At 41.6% G+C, this 18867-nt stretch overlaps 2 protein-coding genes across 6 annotated transcripts in view; both read left to right on the top strand.

Annotated features, from left to right (window-relative positions):
- evlb (Enah/Vasp-like b) overlaps positions 1-10606 on the top strand; it is a 48827-nt gene extending 38221 nt beyond the window's left edge. For 2 of the 4 annotated variants that reach the window (XM_085771190.1, XM_085771188.1), the window contains exons 4-13: positions 3657-3723; positions 6593-6657; positions 6779-7026; positions 7196-7299; positions 7493-7532; positions 7800-7851; positions 8312-8369; positions 8460-8520; positions 8735-8792; positions 9556-10606. In XM_085771190.1, coding sequence (XP_085627316.1) covers positions 3657-3723; positions 6593-6657; positions 6779-7026; positions 7196-7299; positions 7493-7532; positions 7800-7851; positions 8312-8369; positions 8460-8520; positions 8735-8792; positions 9556-9593 — 791 coding nt within the window. In that variant the 3' untranslated portion in view covers positions 9594-10606. The remainder of the gene's footprint in view (positions 1-3656; positions 3724-6592; positions 6658-6778; positions 7027-7195; positions 7300-7492; positions 7533-7799; positions 7852-8311; positions 8370-8459; positions 8521-8734; positions 8793-9555) is intronic. The other 2 variants (XM_085771191.1, XM_085771189.1) reach the window with 1 other exon arrangement.
- A 1611-nt stretch (positions 10607-12217) lies between these two features.
- yy1b (YY1 transcription factor b) lies at positions 12218-17870 on the top strand. Of its 2 annotated transcripts, none has more exons than XM_085771186.1 (5): positions 12218-12940; positions 14287-14437; positions 15151-15211; positions 15682-15840; positions 17008-17870. In XM_085771186.1, exons 1-5 carry the CDS (start codon positions 12223-12225, stop codon positions 17188-17190), a joined length of 1272 nt encoding a protein of 423 aa, XP_085627312.1. In that variant the 5' UTR covers positions 12218-12222; the 3' UTR covers positions 17191-17870. The 2 variants fall into 2 exon arrangements, with proteins under 2 accessions (XP_085627312.1, XP_085627313.1); XM_085771187.1 differs by having other exon boundaries at positions 12261-12940; positions 14275-14437.
- Positions 17871-18867: the final 997 nt, after the last annotated feature.

The following is an 18867-nucleotide window of genomic DNA, read 5'->3' as shown; positions in this document are numbered from 1 at the left end:
TTAAAGTGCTATTGGTGAAACAAATAGGCCTGTAAACAATTAAATAATCAATATTTGGCCACTTATATTGAACCAAAGTTGTAATTTGTACGCGTGTGGTGATCCTGAGATTGTGGTAGAAATAATGGGCTATTAATGTGGTGGTGGTGACCTCGTACATTTTGCTCCACTGTTGAAACACTAAGCAGATTCATGTCTGATCAGAAGACAGAGACAAAAACATTTGGTTTCCAGGTTGTTGTTGTTTTTTTAAATCATGTTGATATAGAAAAGGTGCCTCATATCCAGCATTAATCTGTGTTTTCTATTTCATATTAATTCGTATTAAGTAATGGGAAAATTGGTGGCATACTGGCAGCTGATGATGCTGAGTAAGATATTGAAAGACCTGTATTTTGTGTTTCAGTAACAACTGATCTTTTACTCAACTGTAATAATGATTATTATAGTATTCACATACAAACGTCAATATTTGACACAAATATGTCCATTTAGTAGCCGTTCTGGAGTTTTCGATCATGTCACTGTCAATTGCAGCATAGCATTGTTGTCATGGAAATGTGGGGATGTTGTTATGATGACTTAGAGCCTGGAGGAGTACAAATAAAAATCTCTTGATTCATTCAGAATAAGAATAATCAATGCTTAAATTGATAATAATGATAATAAACTTTATTCATGTAGCGTTTTACACTGCGCTTTACAGTTGAGAAATTAAAGGTATAAAACAATAACAAAACAACATAAAAATGTAAATCAAATAAATACACTATTCAGTAAAATCAAGAAAAACCTTTTGATAAAAATTTGATAAAGATGAGAGTTCGTGACCTTGTCTGTCCGTCAGTTGTTTTAATACGACAGTTGACTGGACGGTCCACATGTCCGAGGCTCAGTGTGATACATGTGTCTCATGCTGCCGTGATATTAGTGTGTGTGAGAGGCACGAGGCTGCTCCGCCTCCAGACAAACCCGACCTTCTGAAACATTAAGCGGAGCTGCTCGCTGCGCTGCTGCTGCCTCCAGGTTTAGATTACATGAAGATGACAGTTGATACTATGGCTGGGTGGAGGAGGGGAGGAGGGGAGGAGGGGAGGAGGGGAGAGGGCAGGTAGAGTGGGAGGTGATGGATGGGAGGAAGAGGAGGGAGAGGAAGGGGGACCGAAGGTGAGAGATGTTCAGCAGGGAGTGGGTCTGTCAGTGTCTCTGTGTCTGCTACGGCCGCTACCTCTTCTTCAGCATGTCATGTAGGTAGTTTGTGTGTGTGTGTCTGGACCTCTCTGCATGACTACCGTATTATTATTTTACATTTGTTTCGGTGTGTGTAAGAGTTGCTGTGGCTATTCCTACCATGTGTGTGACTTAATTTTACTCCACACACTTCTTACAGCACTGTGGTCTGTCCACTGTCCTTTTCGGGCAGTCATTTTTCAAAGTTACTGAACCAACTTGAGTTTACATGGACATATTTTAAATTTAAATTACACCTCTCTTCTTTAATGGCTGACAGTCACTCCACAGTCTATAATGCTTCATATTGATTTAAACTGTGATTAAAGGGACATTTCTGAGTCAAAATCCCTCTCACATCCTGTGACATCAAACAGTTATTGGTCTCTGCCAATAAAAATACACTGTTACTTTTAAATTTTGACGTAGTTACAAATTAGTACAGACAGACAGACTCTGTGGGATTGAAGGTCTGTTTTGTAGGTACCAGGTCCCTATTAGGACAGGCTGACAAATATAGTGTTTATTATTATATAACGCATTTCATACACTGAATTCTTTATTATTATATATTAATTGTGACATGTAAAAAACTGCTACAGTTGAAAAATTAGGGGGAAAAAAGTAAAATACATAATAATAATTAAGTTTTGTATAGAAAACTACCATTAATGAGTACTATCTCCTTTGAAACAAAAAGATCAGTAACCATTATAGTAAACATGAACATGCAACTTTGTCCGATCTCATTCCTACACTTAAAGTGCTATTGGCGAAACAAACAGGCCTGTAAACAATTAAATAATCAATATTTGGCCAGTTAATATTGAACCAAAGTTGTAATTTGTCTGCATGCGTGTGGTGAAACATCATGCTACTGTGAATGTGTGTGTAAGAGTCTGATAGTAGGCATGAGTCAGATCTTCTGTGTTATTTTTGGCTCTCTGTTACTTGATCAATGGCGGCCATTAGCAGCATCAGTTGGCTGGAGGGTCACCTCCATTAGAGACGGGGGCAGCGTATCAGCAGCGACTATTGACCCTGAACGGGACCTGAGTGTGTGGAGCTGTAAAACTGTAATGTAAGGGAATGTTTCATCAGAGAGGAGGGCAGACATTTTACACTCTTTGACAACAACTCCATTAAGAAAATAAAAGTCTTTGTTCCCATGGCCTAAGGAAGATTTAGGACTTCATCACATTTTTCAGTTCCCAAAAAAGGCCGATGCCAAGACACAAATGTGAGTGTAAATTCTGAACCTTCCTTGTAAAGTCTGTCTGAGGAGGAACAGTGAAGATGGATATTGTCCCAGGTGTGTTCAGTGATGTGAAAACAATCGTTGATTCACTCAGATTTGATTGAACTCCCTGAGCTGGCGTTCTCTTGTCCTCGTCGTGTCTTTAATTAATTACGTCCCCTATCAGGCTCTCCATCTGAATGTCACATGTGATGTTAAACAGATTACATCGCAAATGCATTGTATCAGAGCATAAGCGGGAGGACGAGACACTAGAGACAGACACATCCCTTTTATCATGAGCCTCCTCTCCTGTGATTTCTCTGCATCAATAAACTGACTTCATGTCTTTTTCACACAAAACTGTCCTCACTGGTTTTGGTGGAACCAGGAAGGACGATGCTGTCTGGGTTATTTGTGTATTTTCAGAAACATCAAACTCTGTCTGAAAGGCATGCTGAAAAAACACACACAAACCTTTCTGCCTGTGACCTTCGACCCCACAAAGAGATGTTACAGTCACTTCAGTGTGTGGATTTTACATGTGCAGCTGAGAGAATTTGCTCTGTTTCCAGTTGTGTCTGCTTGCTGAGAGAAGCTCAAACAGACTCATTCACCTGCTCTGTTTTTACTTTCCCACAAGCTGAGTGTCAGAAAGTGGTTTTATCACTCAGTTACACTCATGAGCCTCTGGCCCATTTCTGTTTGTGTGTGTGTTTGTTTGTGCTCAGTTTGTCATTTAGGTGAATTTAACACATCAGAGGAGACAGATACACACGACACAGCTTGTGCATTTGTGTGAGATGGGTATCTTGTTTTCACATAGTGTTGAGAATCAACATGGAGCATCACGTCTCTGTAGCAGAGCATTGTGGGTAACAGGGGATAAACAGAGGAGCAGAGTGCAGCACTGAATTATACTCTGCTTCTCCTGTGACAGTGACAGTGGATGAATGAGTTTATGTTCATTTACCTAGAGTGAGGGATTAATATGCTTTTCATTCCACATCACTCATTACAGTAGAAGGAGGACATAATGATCAACCGCTGTTTAATTCCCCGTCATTTGCTGGTTAATTGTCTTGACTGGCACTAATTTCAATTAACATTTCAAAGCTTGTAATGGATTTACTGAGGCCAGCTTCACTTTATCTCTGTGTCGTTTCTCTGCTTTCATCCGTATCTCTAGGTCCAGCTGTCCAGCGCCAAGTCCAGAATGGACCCACTTCAGACGAGATAGAAGCTCAGAGAGCGAGGTAAAGTCTGTTATCTGAGAACATACTGCTCTACTGTTTTGTTTTCTTTTTTTCTTTTAAAGCCTTTAAAGAACTGGAGTCTAACTTAAGTATCTCTCTGCATCATTAAACCTGTATTAACTTCCTCCTGCTCCACGGCAGCAGAAACAAGCTGTAAACACAGCGCTGTTAGGAAACGGCTGCTAATTTAACACATCCAGGAGATATGGACCGGCACTACCACTCGTTGTCCTTTTTGCTCTGTTTGGCTTTGTTCCCACTGCGGCAGAAAGTCGTGCGTCCTGCAGGATCCCATCACCCATAACAAGAAGCAGGTGGAGACAGCAGCTTTTCCTGGAGCACGCTCAGAGTGACACTCCAAAGACTGAGTTTTATAAAAAGATAAAGGAAATGCCTGCTATATTTAGAGCTTCCCACTAGTGACATTTACTGTCTGCTTCCAAAAGGTTGACTGCTGAGCCAGTTTGCTTTGCAGCTCAGGTGTGATGGCTTGTTCAGGACATTTTAACTGAAGTATTTCCAAACCAGTGGATGAACTTCAGGTGAACTCGGTGTGAACGAGTAGTGTGGTGAGGATTAGGGCAGAGAGTGCTCTTCCATGTGTCTGACAACCTGTCAAACACGGTGAATATGAACTGTAATACCTAACATCAGCAAACATCTGCCCTCACTGACTTTACTATGATTTCTTTTTCATCCCTCTCCTCCCATGAGCACCCTCCGTCCCACGGGTCAGTGAAACACAGCGAGCTTTAAAATCAGCTCAAGCGCAAGAATGTGTTTTTTTTTTTTCTGAATCATAGCGGCAGACTGACAAATCCCCCCCCAAAAAATGAATGAGTGGTATTTAAAAATGGAGCTCGAGGAAATTTCCGTGGCTTACTAAAAGTGGCCTGCATTTCTTCCACTGTGGCCACTGTTCCTTTTCCTTCCTCAGAGACAAACTCACGCACAACTAGGTCTTTGTTGCTGTTTTTAAACTGTTTTTAAATTTCAGTGCAGCTTTGCTTCATCCAAATACCAAATGCCAGGGATTAAGAGAACAAATATAATGGGAGTTACAGCTCTATCTGATCCCATGTCTGCTAAACTGTACCTCTGGCACAAAGGATTACAGCTGTGATTGTGAGGGGAGATTGTCTGCTTATGTGTGTGGGTTTTCGGGTTCGTGTGTACACGCGCGCGTGTGTGTGTGTGTGTGTGTCAGCGGAGGCAAATTAATTTGACTGAGCTCTCTCCAGCAGCAGTGAGGCGGTGTTGCTCAGCAGCTCTGCTCCTGCTGCGTGCGCTGCTGTCACGTCGGGGAGGTTGCTGGCTCAGCACTTCAACACACAGCTGGAAAATTCCACTTCCTCCCCATGAGCTGCCTCCTCTTTCTCTCTCTCTCTCTCTCTCTCTCCTGAGCCGTGACATACATATGGTTCTCACATCAAAAGACAGAGACACGAGGGAGGACCAGGACGGGTCGATGGGAGCAGCGAGGGTGGAGGGAGAGAGGGGATGGACGGAGATGAAGGGGAGAGAGCGTGCTCGGACAGAGGAGGAGGAGAAAGTCGTTTATTTCGTGCTGTGGCAGCAAAAGGCAGCAAACGTTGTGTCGACTCTCTTGTGAAATCTACAAACTACACAAATCAAAGCTGCCGCGGTACGGTGACTCAAAGAGAGAAACTCGTCCCACCTGCCACAATGCAGATGCAATGGAGCTCAAAATGATGATGCCATGGAAACTGAAGTCATCATTAAAAAGCAGCAACTTTAGCAAAGTTTCAAAGAATTACACATTTCTTTCAGCGGGAAGAGAAAATATACGAAACACTTCTTCTTCGTCTTCTTCCCATACATGAAAAATCACCAAACTTTGCACAAAGGTCCAGTCCCAAGCCAAATTTGTGTAAAACTTATTTAACCTTTCTCCTCCCACAATCAATGTTTGCTCACTTGACACCAAATTTTCTGCACTGCATCTTCAGATTGTCCTCCAAAAAATTACCACCCTCCTTTTTGATAAATTGAGCCTACAGGTGCATGGAAATGTTTGACTGTAAACATCTACCAGCCAATTCTTGCTAAATACATTTTCAATCTTCCTGAAAGAATTTACAATATTTTTGAGTCGCGGTTGATGAAGTTGGGCAAATATCAGAATGTTCATCTCAATCTCAAAAGCTGAATTTTGAATTTTCCTCTCATGTGAACAACTGCAATCAATGTAAGAGTGGCATTTCTAATCATCAGATTTTCTCTTATGAAGCAAAACACTTACCATTAAAAACAAATCACCAATATTTCCATGCTGTCTAGATGCAATTTATGTATTATCAGATTGTTGTCTTGATAACAGAATTCTTGACATTTTGATAATTTTTGAAATCTGCTTTGACATCTGCTGTCACCCTGGTGACTGGCTTAGTCCATTTGTGAAGCCAAAACCAGGTCTGATCTCTAGCCAACTAGCTCCATGAGTTGGGAGCTGGTTGTTAGTGTTGGAGGTTGTGAGTTCAAGCCTCAGATAATGTAACATAGACATTGAAATGCTGATTTCCTTGTTGTCTTCCTATTTTGTCTCTTGCCTAAATGTGTCTAAAATTGCCCATAGCCTGACTGACCACAAGATTTTTAACATTTTTCCAAACATTGTCTTTGTCACGGCTGGTGCACAGTGGCTCTGTTGATTACTGGGTTGAAATCTTTTGAAATGACCACACTTTTTGCCTGCTGATGTTTTGAAGTTTCCCATAGTGAAGACTTTTCTCCAGCTGCCTCTGTGAGAACAGTTCATTCAGGCCAATAAAATGACAGGATCACAGATAAACTGTGGCATTTGTGATATTATTAAGTGAGCAGCTGTGTTTCCTTCCTGTCCCTTTAGGCAGATGATGGAGCAGCAGCAGATGCAGGCGCACATGGAGCGGGAGCGACGGTCCTCCAACTCAGGTACTCAAGAAGGGTGCAGGTCAAATGAAGTTGATATAGAGAGACCGTTTTCTCCTTGACAGTCATCATCTAAGTGCATCTGACACCAAATCCTCCTGCATATAAACCTTTTTCCCTCCAGGTTCTCCTTTCCAAGGCCACCCTGCTGTGCTCTCTGTGGCCCCACCAGTAGTACCTCCCCCGATGAACATGGGCGGCCCTCCTCCCCCTCCACCGCCGCCAGGACCTCCACCACCTTCAGCGGGGGCACCCCAGCCTCCTCTCCCGCCGCCGCTACCCATGGGTGGAGGGAGTCACGGGGATGAGCCCCCCGCACAGACGGGACTCGCCGCTATGATCGCTGGAGCCAAACTGCGCCGCGTTCAAAGAGTGAGGCAGCGATTTATCTCTGTGTGGCTTTGATGTTTTGATGAAAACGCCCCAAGTCACTCAGGATATAAGTGGATTATTTCTACCAGACCTGACTGACATACTTGAGAAGTTTTCTATTTGTACGTATCAGAGAGTAACAAATAGCTGTGGACTCTCCTCTCTGCAGCCCGAGGACAGCAGCTCTTCGAGCGCCAAAAACGATGCCAACCGGACAAGTGGGGGGAGCGGAGGAGGACTGATGGAGGAGATGAACGCTCTGTTGGCACGAAGGTCAGAGCAGAGAGATGAGAAAACCACAAAATCAGTTTAAATCATTACCCTGCAGCCACATTTAGACAACCATTGGTCATTGAATCAATGTGAAATCCAGAATTCATTTGTGATAATCCATTTTATTGTCACCGCTACTGATGGATTTAGAGTAAACGCCTTGTTCTGACTCGTGGCTTCTTCTTTCCCTCAGAAGGAAAGCAGCGTCAGAGAAGCCAGACGACAGCCAAAATGTGAGTGAATGGAAAACAGTGACAGTTTTTGCAGTTAATGAGTCCTGTGCTTATTGACTCATTCACAGCAGTGATAAGGAAGATGATTGTGGTAGAGATCTTAATGATGTCGGATGAGTAACATAATGATTATGGCTATTTTGTTGCATCTCAATTTGAATTGTATTAAAAGTAATGAAAACAGGCCTCAAAGGACAGTTTTCATGGTGAAGATGATAATATCAGTAACGATTTTTGATGCTTATTGATTCCTGTGTCTCTCCTCAGGACGACCCAAATTCTCCGTCACCCAGCACCCGGGGTGGACAGAACGCAACAGGTGGGGAAACTAAGGACAGTATATGTAAAGTGTTTTGTGTAATAAACTGTAGGTGGTGTGGACATCTTCTATTAAAACATTTAAAAATAAAAATTAAAAAAATCTATATACAGACACAGAAAAGTTACAATAGAAGAGAATATATTTTTATGTTCAACAGCAGCCAGTACTGTTTTCTGCACTGTAGCCTACTGTACTAAATGTGCATTGTGTATTATTTGAGTTTAATTGTTGCAGTACAGGGATGATAATGCAGGGCTGGTACAGTGTAATGAAAGTATCATTAAAGATGAAGGTTGTTCAGTGAGTCCTCCACATTGGTGTTTAAATCTAGACACCAATTTCTCTACCAGCAGCGGAGTCACAAACACAAACCACCTCTGATGTAAATAAGTGTGTATGTAAACACAGTCAGTCCCAGTGAGTTTGTCAGTAAATACGTCTAACTGTGCTCCTCTAGACGGTGCAAAGAAGCCGTGGGACCGAGCTAACTCTGCAGACAGGTCAATGGTTTCAAGGTGAGAGCCGGTGGCACCACAGCTGCTTGGATGTGTCTGTGAAGCAGAACCACAGCAGTGAATCTGATGGAGAATGTTTTTATCATGCAGGGTACGACCTGTTGGGAGCGGCAGCGACACAGACTCATTAGACCTCGATAGAATGAAGCAGGTAAAAAAATAAATAAATAATAAAAAAGGAAAAATCCATCAGTGGAAATTTGGATGAGGCTTTTGTGCATTTAACCTTCTTCTGTTTTTTATCCAAATTAATTATCTCTCTAATCTAATTTGGATTGGAAGAAACTGTATTTTTCCACAGTGAATGAAGAAATGTGTGATGCGTTCCGAACACATATGTTATTTATTTGTTTTCGCTCCACCAGGAAATCTTGGAAGAGGTGTTCCGTGAATTGCACAAAGTGAAGGATGAAATCATCGATGGTATGTTTAATTGTCTTCTGAAACACTAAAGTGGTGTAATCAGTCAACATTTAGGAATGCATTCTCTCTCCTAATTTACACTAATGAATGTTTAATTAGATTTCCATCCAGCAGCACGGTGAGTGTTGGGTAGCTATGTGGAGTTGTGACCACTAGGCTGCACTAGAATCCCAGAGAAGTCAAAGTTGTCATTTCATCATTTCAAACCTAAAAGACAGAGACAAGCAACAAAAGCATGTTTACATAGATGATACATTAACATTCACAGATATGAACAACAAACAGATATTATTAGCATATCATTATCAGATGAACACAGTTTATGACAGAATTTGTCCTTGTAGTTTCTGTCATTTTGGGGGGGGGGGTCTTTTACATGATCTGGAAAATATTATAGGCCGTAACACATATATTGAAAGAATATCATAACAATAAATGATAATAGATGACAAAATAATTATTACTGTAGCTTTAAATATTATTAAAATGTAGCACTTATTTTATTGATTTGATTGAATTTAACATGATAGAATACTGATAATTGATTCAAGTGCACCTGTCAGTTGTTACTTGGTGTATTTACTCATTAAGATAACAACAATATGAATCCCTTGCTTGGATTATTTGTATGATCATTAAATGACGAGTTGAAATATGTTAAACTTTACTATTCTTTTGACTATTTTTGACTAAACTATTGATCTGTGTTTGTTCCAGTTGAACCTGTGTAATAAATCTGTTCCTATGTCTTCTCTCCTTACAGCCATTAGACATGAACTCAGTCGAGTTAGCACGACATAATCTCTCAGAGCCACTCCTCGACATGAACCACCTTTTCGAACCATCGCCCCTGCAGCAGCTGCTGTGGCCCTGAGGAGGAGGAGGAGGAGGAGGAGGAGGAGGAGAGGTCAGGACCGGAGGCCCAAACTGTGACATCTACTCATCCTGTTCAGCTGTGGTGTTGAAGCGACGTTGATCTAACACCTAAGACATGTCTGTGTAACATTTGATTTGTTTGTTTGGAGACTAAGATGTGAATGGGGCACACTCTCTCTCGCACTGATTACTCTGATTTCTTAACATTTCCTGTTTCCCCTTTGTTCGCCCAGTTTGCCCCTCTGTCCTCAGCCTGAAGGAAAACGGATGAAATTGTTATGAATTTATTTGTTCACATGTTTGTTTTAAACGTTTTTTTGTTTTTTTTATCATTACTATCGTTTTCATTATTATTACTATCATTTTTATGATTGTCAATGTAATGTTAATATGAATAGTAGTAGTGTAGTGAGTACAATGGTAATAATGAGGAAATGATAATGAGAATATGATAGTAAGGATAATGTTGGTAATTATTATTGCACATTATTTTATGTCAGACTTTTGTATTTTATATTGGTTGTTTTTGTTTGGTTTCCTTTTAGATACACATGCGAGCACATCCACATTTTTTTCTCATCATTTGACATGGATCTTTTTTTTTTTTTTAAAGGTTTTTTATCCTTTTCGCCAACACAGCTATGTGTGGAACCATGGCAGAAAAAAACAGGCTCAGACCTGAAACCAAGGGTGGAATAAACTTCTTTGGATATTGCAATCGTATAAACGAAAAAAGAAAAAAAAATTAAATAATACACCAGAGTATTTGTGATCATGTTGTTAATAAAATGTTTATTGGCTGCAAGGATATGGTGAAGTATTGTTCATTTTATTCTCTTCTTTTATGACAAAGTGCTTCCTGGTTTGACAAAAAGAAAAAGAAACGCACTAAGTTTAAAATGAATTCAAATAAAACTGTGAACAATGTCTTGGATAAATGAGGCCATTTCCTTCCTTTTGTGTTTGCTTGGTGCTATTATGATGACTGTCTGGTGCTTTTGTCTCAATGCAATTTCTCTTTTCAGTTACATTTTTTTAAGCACAAAAGCCTGTTTTTATTGAGAAGGTGCCATGAATTACAGCCTGTACACAGAGAAGTGTGAAACATGTGAGTTGTCTCTGTGCAGTGTGCAACCTTATTGTGTTATCACAGTGTAGCGCACAGCGCGGATGCTGTAGAAAGAATATTTGTTGGAGGAGAATGCCAAAAACCCATTTGTATATTACAGTTTCTATCTATGTATTAGTTTATTTACTGAATATCCATTAGGTCAAATTCTTTCTGCAAATACTTTATTAAATGCTCATAATACCTAATAGATTCAGGCGCAGGTGTGAGGTATGTTCCTGAAAACAAACCAAAATGAGTTTTACGGTTTGATATGAAAACTGAGAATGTGATGTGTGCAGGGAATAGATAGATAGATAGATAGATAGATAGATAGATAGATAGATAGATAGATAGATAGATAGATAGATAGATAGATAGATAGATAGATAGATAGATAGATAGAAATGTTGACTGAAATGTGTTTTGATGAACAGTGAAACTACTGTGACAATTGCACAGTTTAGAGAATATAGGACAGCAGAAGAAGACTGCTGTCAAACCCTTATCAGTGATGTCATGGCAGGTGCCATCAGTCTGCAATGAAAGAACCCATACATCACTAGCTGGTGTGTACAGCAGCATTTCTACCAGTGTAAGACTCAGCTAAATGAAGACAAAATGAGTAGGCTACTACACTCCAGCAAACAAGAAATAAAATGTGGAAAAAACAAATTTAGTTAATGGGCTTTGGGGGAGTATAATGTGCATTCAGGGCATGAGGGGTCTTCAAGAGGATTAGTGAGTGTGAGATCAGTTTCGTATGCTACAGTTTTCACAGTCAATAGATCCCTCATGTGTAATGTCCCTCATGACAGGACATGGCCGTGGGTATTTAGGCGCCTTTGGTGAAAACTTCATGTCTGCCGTTTCCTTTAATATGTCACATGTTGAAGTCATATGACACATTACTCATAGTAAAAGCTGGAAAAATATCTTTGGTGAAAACTGTTATAGTAGATTTCAAGTAGGTATACAGTGGACAAACAACTGATCACGACCAGTAAAATCAATCATTAAGATCAATATACATTAATACAATTAAAATAATAGCAAGAGTGTCAAAACTTTGCCTTTTCATTTTCCAAGACTTTGGTTTTCGAGCAGTTTTAGCCTTTTCAGTAAAGTCATTTTGGACACTGGTCAGATGTGATTGCTGTAGCCTATTGTGGAGTATTATGGACAAAATTATTGTTTAATTATTGTTTTTATTTTTTTTATTTTTTTTACAAATTGTGTTTTTTCTCACACTCTAATTCCAAATAGACAACACACTGTTCTGTTATCATACTATCCTACCCGTTAAATCCCAGATACGTGTTTTTAAGACTAAAACAACTAAATTTCATATTTGTAAAGTTTCATCCCAATCCCAAAGCATAGCCCTAAAATGCCACTACAAACACTGTGATAGCCAGGTTTGCCCAAATCTCGCGATGCTTCCGTATGAGAGACCATAGTGGCGACGAGAACTGGCGTGGGCCGGAGCGAAGAGTTGTTATCGAAGAAGAGGGAGAACAGACAGAGGCAGGAGCTGAGCAGGGGGTGTGTGAGTCTGTTTGTCGGGTCCCAACAGGAGCACAACACGGCGTGAATGAGAGAGGCAAGCTGGCGGAATTCAACATGGCATCCGGAGATACGCTGTACATTGAGACAGACGGCTCGGAGATGCCGGCCGAGATCGTGGAGCTCCACGAGATAGAGGTGGAAACGATACCGGTGGAGACTATCGAGACCACGGTGGTCGGCGGGGATGACGACGACGACGACGGGCAGCCCATGATCGCGCTACAGCCGCTGGTCACGGACGACCCCAGCTCGATCCACCACCACCAGGAGGTGATCCTGGTCCAGACCCGAGAGGAGGTGGTCGGCGGGGATGACTCGGACCTGCACACGGACGGCGGCGGCGGGTTCGAGGACCAGATCCTCATCCCGGTACCGGCTCCGGGGGTGGAGGACGAGTACATTGAGCAGACTTTGGTGACTGTGGCTGGGAAGAGCTCAGTGGGTCGGGTGAAACGGGGAGGCGGCACCGGAGGGAAGAAAGCGGGCAAAAAGAGCTACTTAAGCGGTGCGGAGGCTGGCGGAAGAAAATGGGAACAGAAGCAGGTGCAAATAAAGACACTGGAGGGGGAGTTTTCTGTTACAATGTGGGCATCGGGTAAGTAACGCTAGCCCAGCAGTGTCTGTCTGTCAGCTCCGTTGTTAGCCGTTGCATGAGGCCTCGTTGCCAGGGCGTTGTCCTACTGCACCAGACTAGTTCCTGGAGTGTTCCGTCGCACCGCCGTGAAAAGCGACAAATAGTGCAAGTTTTCGATGCAAAACCCCACTCTATCACATCGAGATGTTTTTGTTTTGAAGGGAGGCCATGTTTTAGGTGTTGCTGGGCGCCGCCATATTCCCCGAGAATAGTAAGTATGGCGGCGGCCCCGAAAAAATGGCGATAGTCGCGGCCAGGCAGAGATGGCGGCGGTGCTCGGGGGAGAGAGACAGACAGTTGGGTTTCAGGATATGTGCAGGCCGCAGCGCAGTCGGTGGCGCACTCACCGCCGTAACCGCAGCTTATGTAGCACTGGATAAACCGTGTGGAGTGAGTGGAAGTTTAATTTGCGTGAAATATTTTTAGGCGGGTTGTGTTTCAAGCCAGTGGACGGTTTAGCAGTTAGCTGCAGCGGCTGCTGTTGGTGGTAGTTAACCAGGCAGCACTGAGTCCGCAGTACGCTAGCTGCCCCTGTACAGTGTGCAGCCGCTGACTGTGTACACACACAGGACTGTTGCCCAGGGGGGTAATCCATCATTACTATAAGAGGGTTTATTAAGGAAACGCAGAGCTTATGTGTTTTCAGGTTGCTTTTATTTCACAACCTCAGTGGGAGAAGCTGGTTAGCCTCCTTACTGGTGATACACCAGTTCATTTTTGGATTTGAGAGGACACAGTAACGATCTGTAGCTATTTTTAGTGCTCTCTGCTGGGTGGTACAGTATGGGGGTCATCTCAATACACGAATTTATTATTAGTGCAAAAGTAAAACCAAATTAAGTAATATATGTGTTGTAGACATATTTAAGTTTTTTTTAAATGTCATTTTCATGCATTGCACTTAAGTTGTTATCTCATTTGAGTTTATTTATGTAGCACCTGCTCATGCACTAAGGTAATTCAAAGCGCTTTAGAATGCATCATATTAAATATGAAACAGGATACAGGTGACATTTAACCAGGTTTGATTTGCACCAGATTTGGTGAATAAATATAAACATCAAGTGCATAGTAAATCTGCACCATTGTTAGTTATACAATGAAATATTTGGAAGTTGACGTGTGGAAATCAGGTCATCTTTGTCTTCATTTTACTCTAAAGTAATTATGCAACAATAATGTGCCTCTAAATAGAACTGGAGGAGATGCAGCTGCAGATGTTTTCAGCTCCCTCAGGCTTGTAGCTAGGGAAATACCACTTTGTTATCGGTTCAGTCTCTGTAATGTGTTTCTAGATGACAATAAAGACATTGACCATGAGTCGGTGGTGGAAGAGCAAATCGTTGGGGAGAACTCCCCTCCAGACTACTCCGAGTACATGACAGGGAAGAAGTTGCCCCCTGGTGGTATCCCTGGGATCGACCTGTCAGACCCCAAACAGCTGGCAGAATTTGCCAGGTGAGTGTGTGTTTGTGCCCCTGCATCACCTGTTCCCAGATGTAAACACTCTTGTTCCTGAAAAAAAAGAGAAGTTGTGCTGTAAATAAAACCAGATGGAAATAGACACACACAAACATGGCTCAGTAATCAGATATTGCATTGCCAGATTTCTCTCAGGCAAACTATTGTTCCATTGTAATTCATCATAACAAAAAATATGAATAACTAAATCACAAAATGTTTTGCTGCCCACACATGCTGGTTTAGCAACTTTCAGTCATTTTCATCATTGATTTTTCATCTAATTACGTCAGGAAATGCTGGTATGAGTGGTCTTATAAAAGCAAAGCTGACTGATATTTGTTCAAATCTTTGACTGAAACCATTAAATATTAAACTTGAGAGACTTAAAGACAGCAGTACTGGCTAGAACCGTTGCACATTGAACCACTAATTGTTGGAGTATTTAATGTCTGTGTAAGCTCAGGACAGTTGAATGAGAAGTAGAATCTTTTCTCTGTAAACTGTAAACGTATCGTCCGGTGGTGAGATGTTAAGCAGCGACTCTCACTGACACCAGTTATTGATTAACCAAGTAAACCAACATTAATATTGGAGCAGCAGTTGCAATGTGCAGCTGTGTCGAAGGGATGGCCTTGAGCAATGTGTCTTTTTTGTTTGTTAAACCCACCAACCATGTCCTTTTTTTCTTTTTTCTTCTTCCAAAACAGAATGAAGCCCAGAAAAGTCAAAGAGGACGATGCTCCCCGGACGATAGCCTGCCCTCATAAAGTGAGTCTGATGACACTGTCCCCAAAGGAACCGTGTCCCTGGTTGATTTCCTGATAGGGTTAATTGTCTGTGTAATTGAAAATTAAAAAGAGGTTATTAAGCAGGAACAAAAGCACTTGAGTCTATTGATTTCATGTTCTCACTGTAAGAATCGGCCTTTATCTAAATGTAATGTAAAAGGTTTTTTCCTCCATGAGCTGTGGGCTGTGTGAGTGTGCAGCTGTTAACAGTACATTACCACTTGAGGGAAGAATTAAAGCAGCTCGACTTCCTCAGGATTTAAACCTGATTAAAGGTTAGAGTGATGCAACATAATGAGGACACTTGACATTTAGATTTTCAAACACAGAAACAAAAAAAAAACCTTCAGTAAACGACTTGAGAGTTCACAACGCCTGCTGCAAACATTACATTATTTGCTCTGCTTTTGCTGTTTGTTAACTCTTGTGCTGCACTTCTTGGGTCCCCAGGGCTGCACAAAGATGTTCAGGGATAACTCAGCCATGAGGAAGCATCTCCACACTCACGGGCCCCGCGTGCACGTCTGCGCCGAGTGCGGCAAGGCCTTCGTCGAGAGCTCCAAACTCAAACGTCACCAACTCGTTCACACGGGGGAGAAACCCTTCCAGGTTGGCATCTGGACTCACGTCCCACTCCCCTTACGCACAGCTACACTTGCACTATTTTTATATTTTAAGCACATAAGCTCATCACACTTTGAAGTCAAATTTGAGCTAAGGGGAATGGGATAATAAGTAATTGCTCACTTGTAGGGTTCAACACGAACTCCCACCAAGAACCGAATGCAAAAAAAAACATCTACAGTGAAACTTTGTCCACGGAAGACAAATCACTGGCTGTTACATTTCAACACTGTGCATGAACTCAAAAAGTTTGAGACGACAGCCCAGAATTGTCTCATTATTTGAATTTGCGGTCTGTAATCCCTGACGCGTGTCAGTTAAGATGAAATACTTTGGCTGGTGTTTGACAGGAATATATCACTGAGACCAAAATCCCCTTAATTACAGTTGTCATGGCTGTCGAGCTTTCTGCTCTGCCACACTAGATGTACTAATCTACAGCTAAATCATCAACAGATTTATCATCAAAACTCACAGTCATTTAAAAAAATAAAATAATAGGCCAGAGGTAAATAAACTGGCTGGCAAACTCATTGTTAATAGACTACTGTCAACTTTAGCTGTTGAAGTGAGTTTGATAGCTGTAGCCCAGCTCATTGTAAAACACTGCCCTCGGCTGTTTGTCATTTTTTATCTGACTTGTATTTTGGAATGACAGTGCTGTGGTTTTATATCCACATGGGCAAAGGAGAAACTATTGAAACTAGTGCAGAACTAGTCATTCCTCAGCTTGGAGACGGGATAATGAAAACATTGGATCAGACTGTGATTGGGCTCAAATGTAACCCCCCTTTGGCTGCTTAGTTCAGTAGATAAAATTTCCCAGGAGCACTTTTCACTTTTAACATGAGAAGAAACAGGCTTTTGGATCAGCACTAACTGATGTGTTTGGCAGACATGATGTTATTTTGGGTAGCGTTGGCTGCCGTCGCGGGAGTGTAAACTTTCCAAAATAGATACAGCGCAAGACAGATCTGCTAATGTCAGCCTCCACTTTGATGGCATCAGTGGCCGGCTTCGCCACAGAGCTGAAAACTACACCTGCTTTCAGTGTAACCCACAACTGCACAAAGCTAATGTAGTTTGTGGCGGATTAGAGGAGAGGTTTAACGAAGTCGGAAATTAACTCGCTGCTCTTCTCGTTTCTGTCAGTGTACCTTCGAAGGCTGCGGGAAAAGGTTTTCTCTGGACTTCAACCTGCGCACACACGTGCGGATCCACACTGGAGACCGGCCCTACGTCTGCCCATTCGACGGCTGCAATAAGAAGTTCGCCCAGTCAACCAACCTTAAGTCTCACATTCTCACACACGCCAAAGCCAAAAACAACCAATGAGATCCCGTCCACCAGCGTCGAGCCACACACACAGAAGAGAAAGAGCATTCTAGCGGCACACGTGAAACCTCTTTTGAAGACGGAATGAAAGGCTTGAGACTTACTGATTTATATGAAAAAATCTGACAGATAAAAAGACTTTAAAAACACTGAAATTCAGCTAGTTTTTCCTGCGTCCCCTTTCTTCTGCTGTCATATTGGATGAAGAAAACAAGTGACTATTCCCCAAAGCCCCGGCCAACACGGTCCCTTTGTTTCTCCAGTGGCGCTCAGCTGCCAGAAGATGGAACCCATGGACACATCAGAGACTTATTTTTACCACAGTGAGCAGAGAAGCAGCAATGTATTAGTATTTTTATTTTCTCGCATAGCTTTTATTTTCCTCAAGTGTGCATATTGTACACTTGACTCGGGCTATGTTTAGTAAAATGATAATTTTGTTTTTCCTCTTGCATTATGAGATCGTACCTACTAAAGGCCTCAGCCTTGTGTGACCTGTTTCACATGTATGAGAAGTTTAAAAACAGCTGTATGTTTGCATTTCCATACCCTCTTTGGTTGTATTTTTCTCTAACCACAAAATAACCTTGTATACTTGTATTGTATGGCTGTATTAAAATTACGTAGACATAGATAGAGGTGTGATTTAAAGTGTTAACCAATTAAACTTTTAGTCATGAGTTGCTTTATATTTTCTATGAACTGTCTTTACACAGATGAATGAGTAATATAAAGGTACTCGCAGCCTGTCTCGGTTAAAGTATCTGGAGCGTTCATTGAATTGACTGTGAGACCATCACTTTCTTTGTTAGAATGTAATGTACAGACGTCAACCATTAACTTCCTTTGTTGATATTTACACCCATGTATCTCAACTGCCCACAATAAAATGGGTCATTCCAACCCTGTCAAAACACACAACACGTTTTTACTCAGAGTATCTCTGTGACACCGACCAGTTCCTCAAGGAAAACAGCCAGCCTGACAGTAAGTGGTACAGATGTTCTGGTTCCAGCATTGTCCTGTGTAATGGTGAAGTGAAAACACCTTGAACTCATAACTGGAATTTAGAGACGTCACCATGTTCAACCATACCCTCCATTTTTTTGACAAGATGGAAATCAAGTGAGAAAGATGTGGACAGATGAACAATGAAGATCCTTTTCTGCAGCCCTGATGTTCTTATTCCTGACAACAGCTTTCAAAACCCTGCTCTCATGTTTTACATACCAGTCATATTTGAAGATCAACTTTAACATATCCACACAAATAGCAATTTTTATGTCGCAAAATGCTGTCACATCCTCTCTTTTCATGTGATTTGTTATTTTCCAAGACACTTTGAATGCAGCGCTCTTTGTCAACCAGCGCTCACCCGTTGAAATTTTTAAGAAATTCAAACTACTCTTTGAATACACCATGTGCAGACAGATTATGAGATGATGGGCCCCTGGGCAGAGATTCTTCCAGTTTTTAGCTCCTGACAGACGGCAGAATTAAAGAAGGCCTCATCGCTGGTTGAAGGTAAGTACTTTTACTTCAGTGCTTCACATAAGTAGGAGTTTGTTGTCTGTCTGATTATTTCTGCTCGTGTTGTACTTAATACTTTCACTTCCTTGTATTTCCGAAACACATTTATTTGACATCTAATGTCAGTCAAGGCTACCATACAGGCAG

The sequence above is a fragment of the Trachurus japonicus genome, chromosome 24, assembly GCF_045865225.1.
Source record: "Trachurus japonicus isolate A0001 chromosome 24, Traja_1.0".
Classification (NCBI taxonomy): domain Eukaryota; kingdom Metazoa; phylum Chordata; class Actinopteri; order Carangiformes; family Carangidae; genus Trachurus; species Trachurus japonicus.
This window is presented reverse-complemented; position numbering and strand designations above follow the sequence as displayed.

Coding starts and splice junctions, on each gene's coding strand:
- yy1b (XM_085771186.1), top strand. CDS start 12,223: ATGAGAGACCATAGTGGCGACGAGAACTGGCGTGGGCCGGAGCGAAGA. Junction 12,941..14,286: donor TGTTACAATGTGGGCATCGG/GTAAGTAACGCT, acceptor ATGACAATAAAG/ACATTGACCATGAGTCGGTG. Junction 15,841..17,007: donor CGGGGGAGAAACCCTTCCAG/GTTGGCATCTGG, acceptor CGTTTCTGTCAG/TGTACCTTCGAAGGCTGCGG.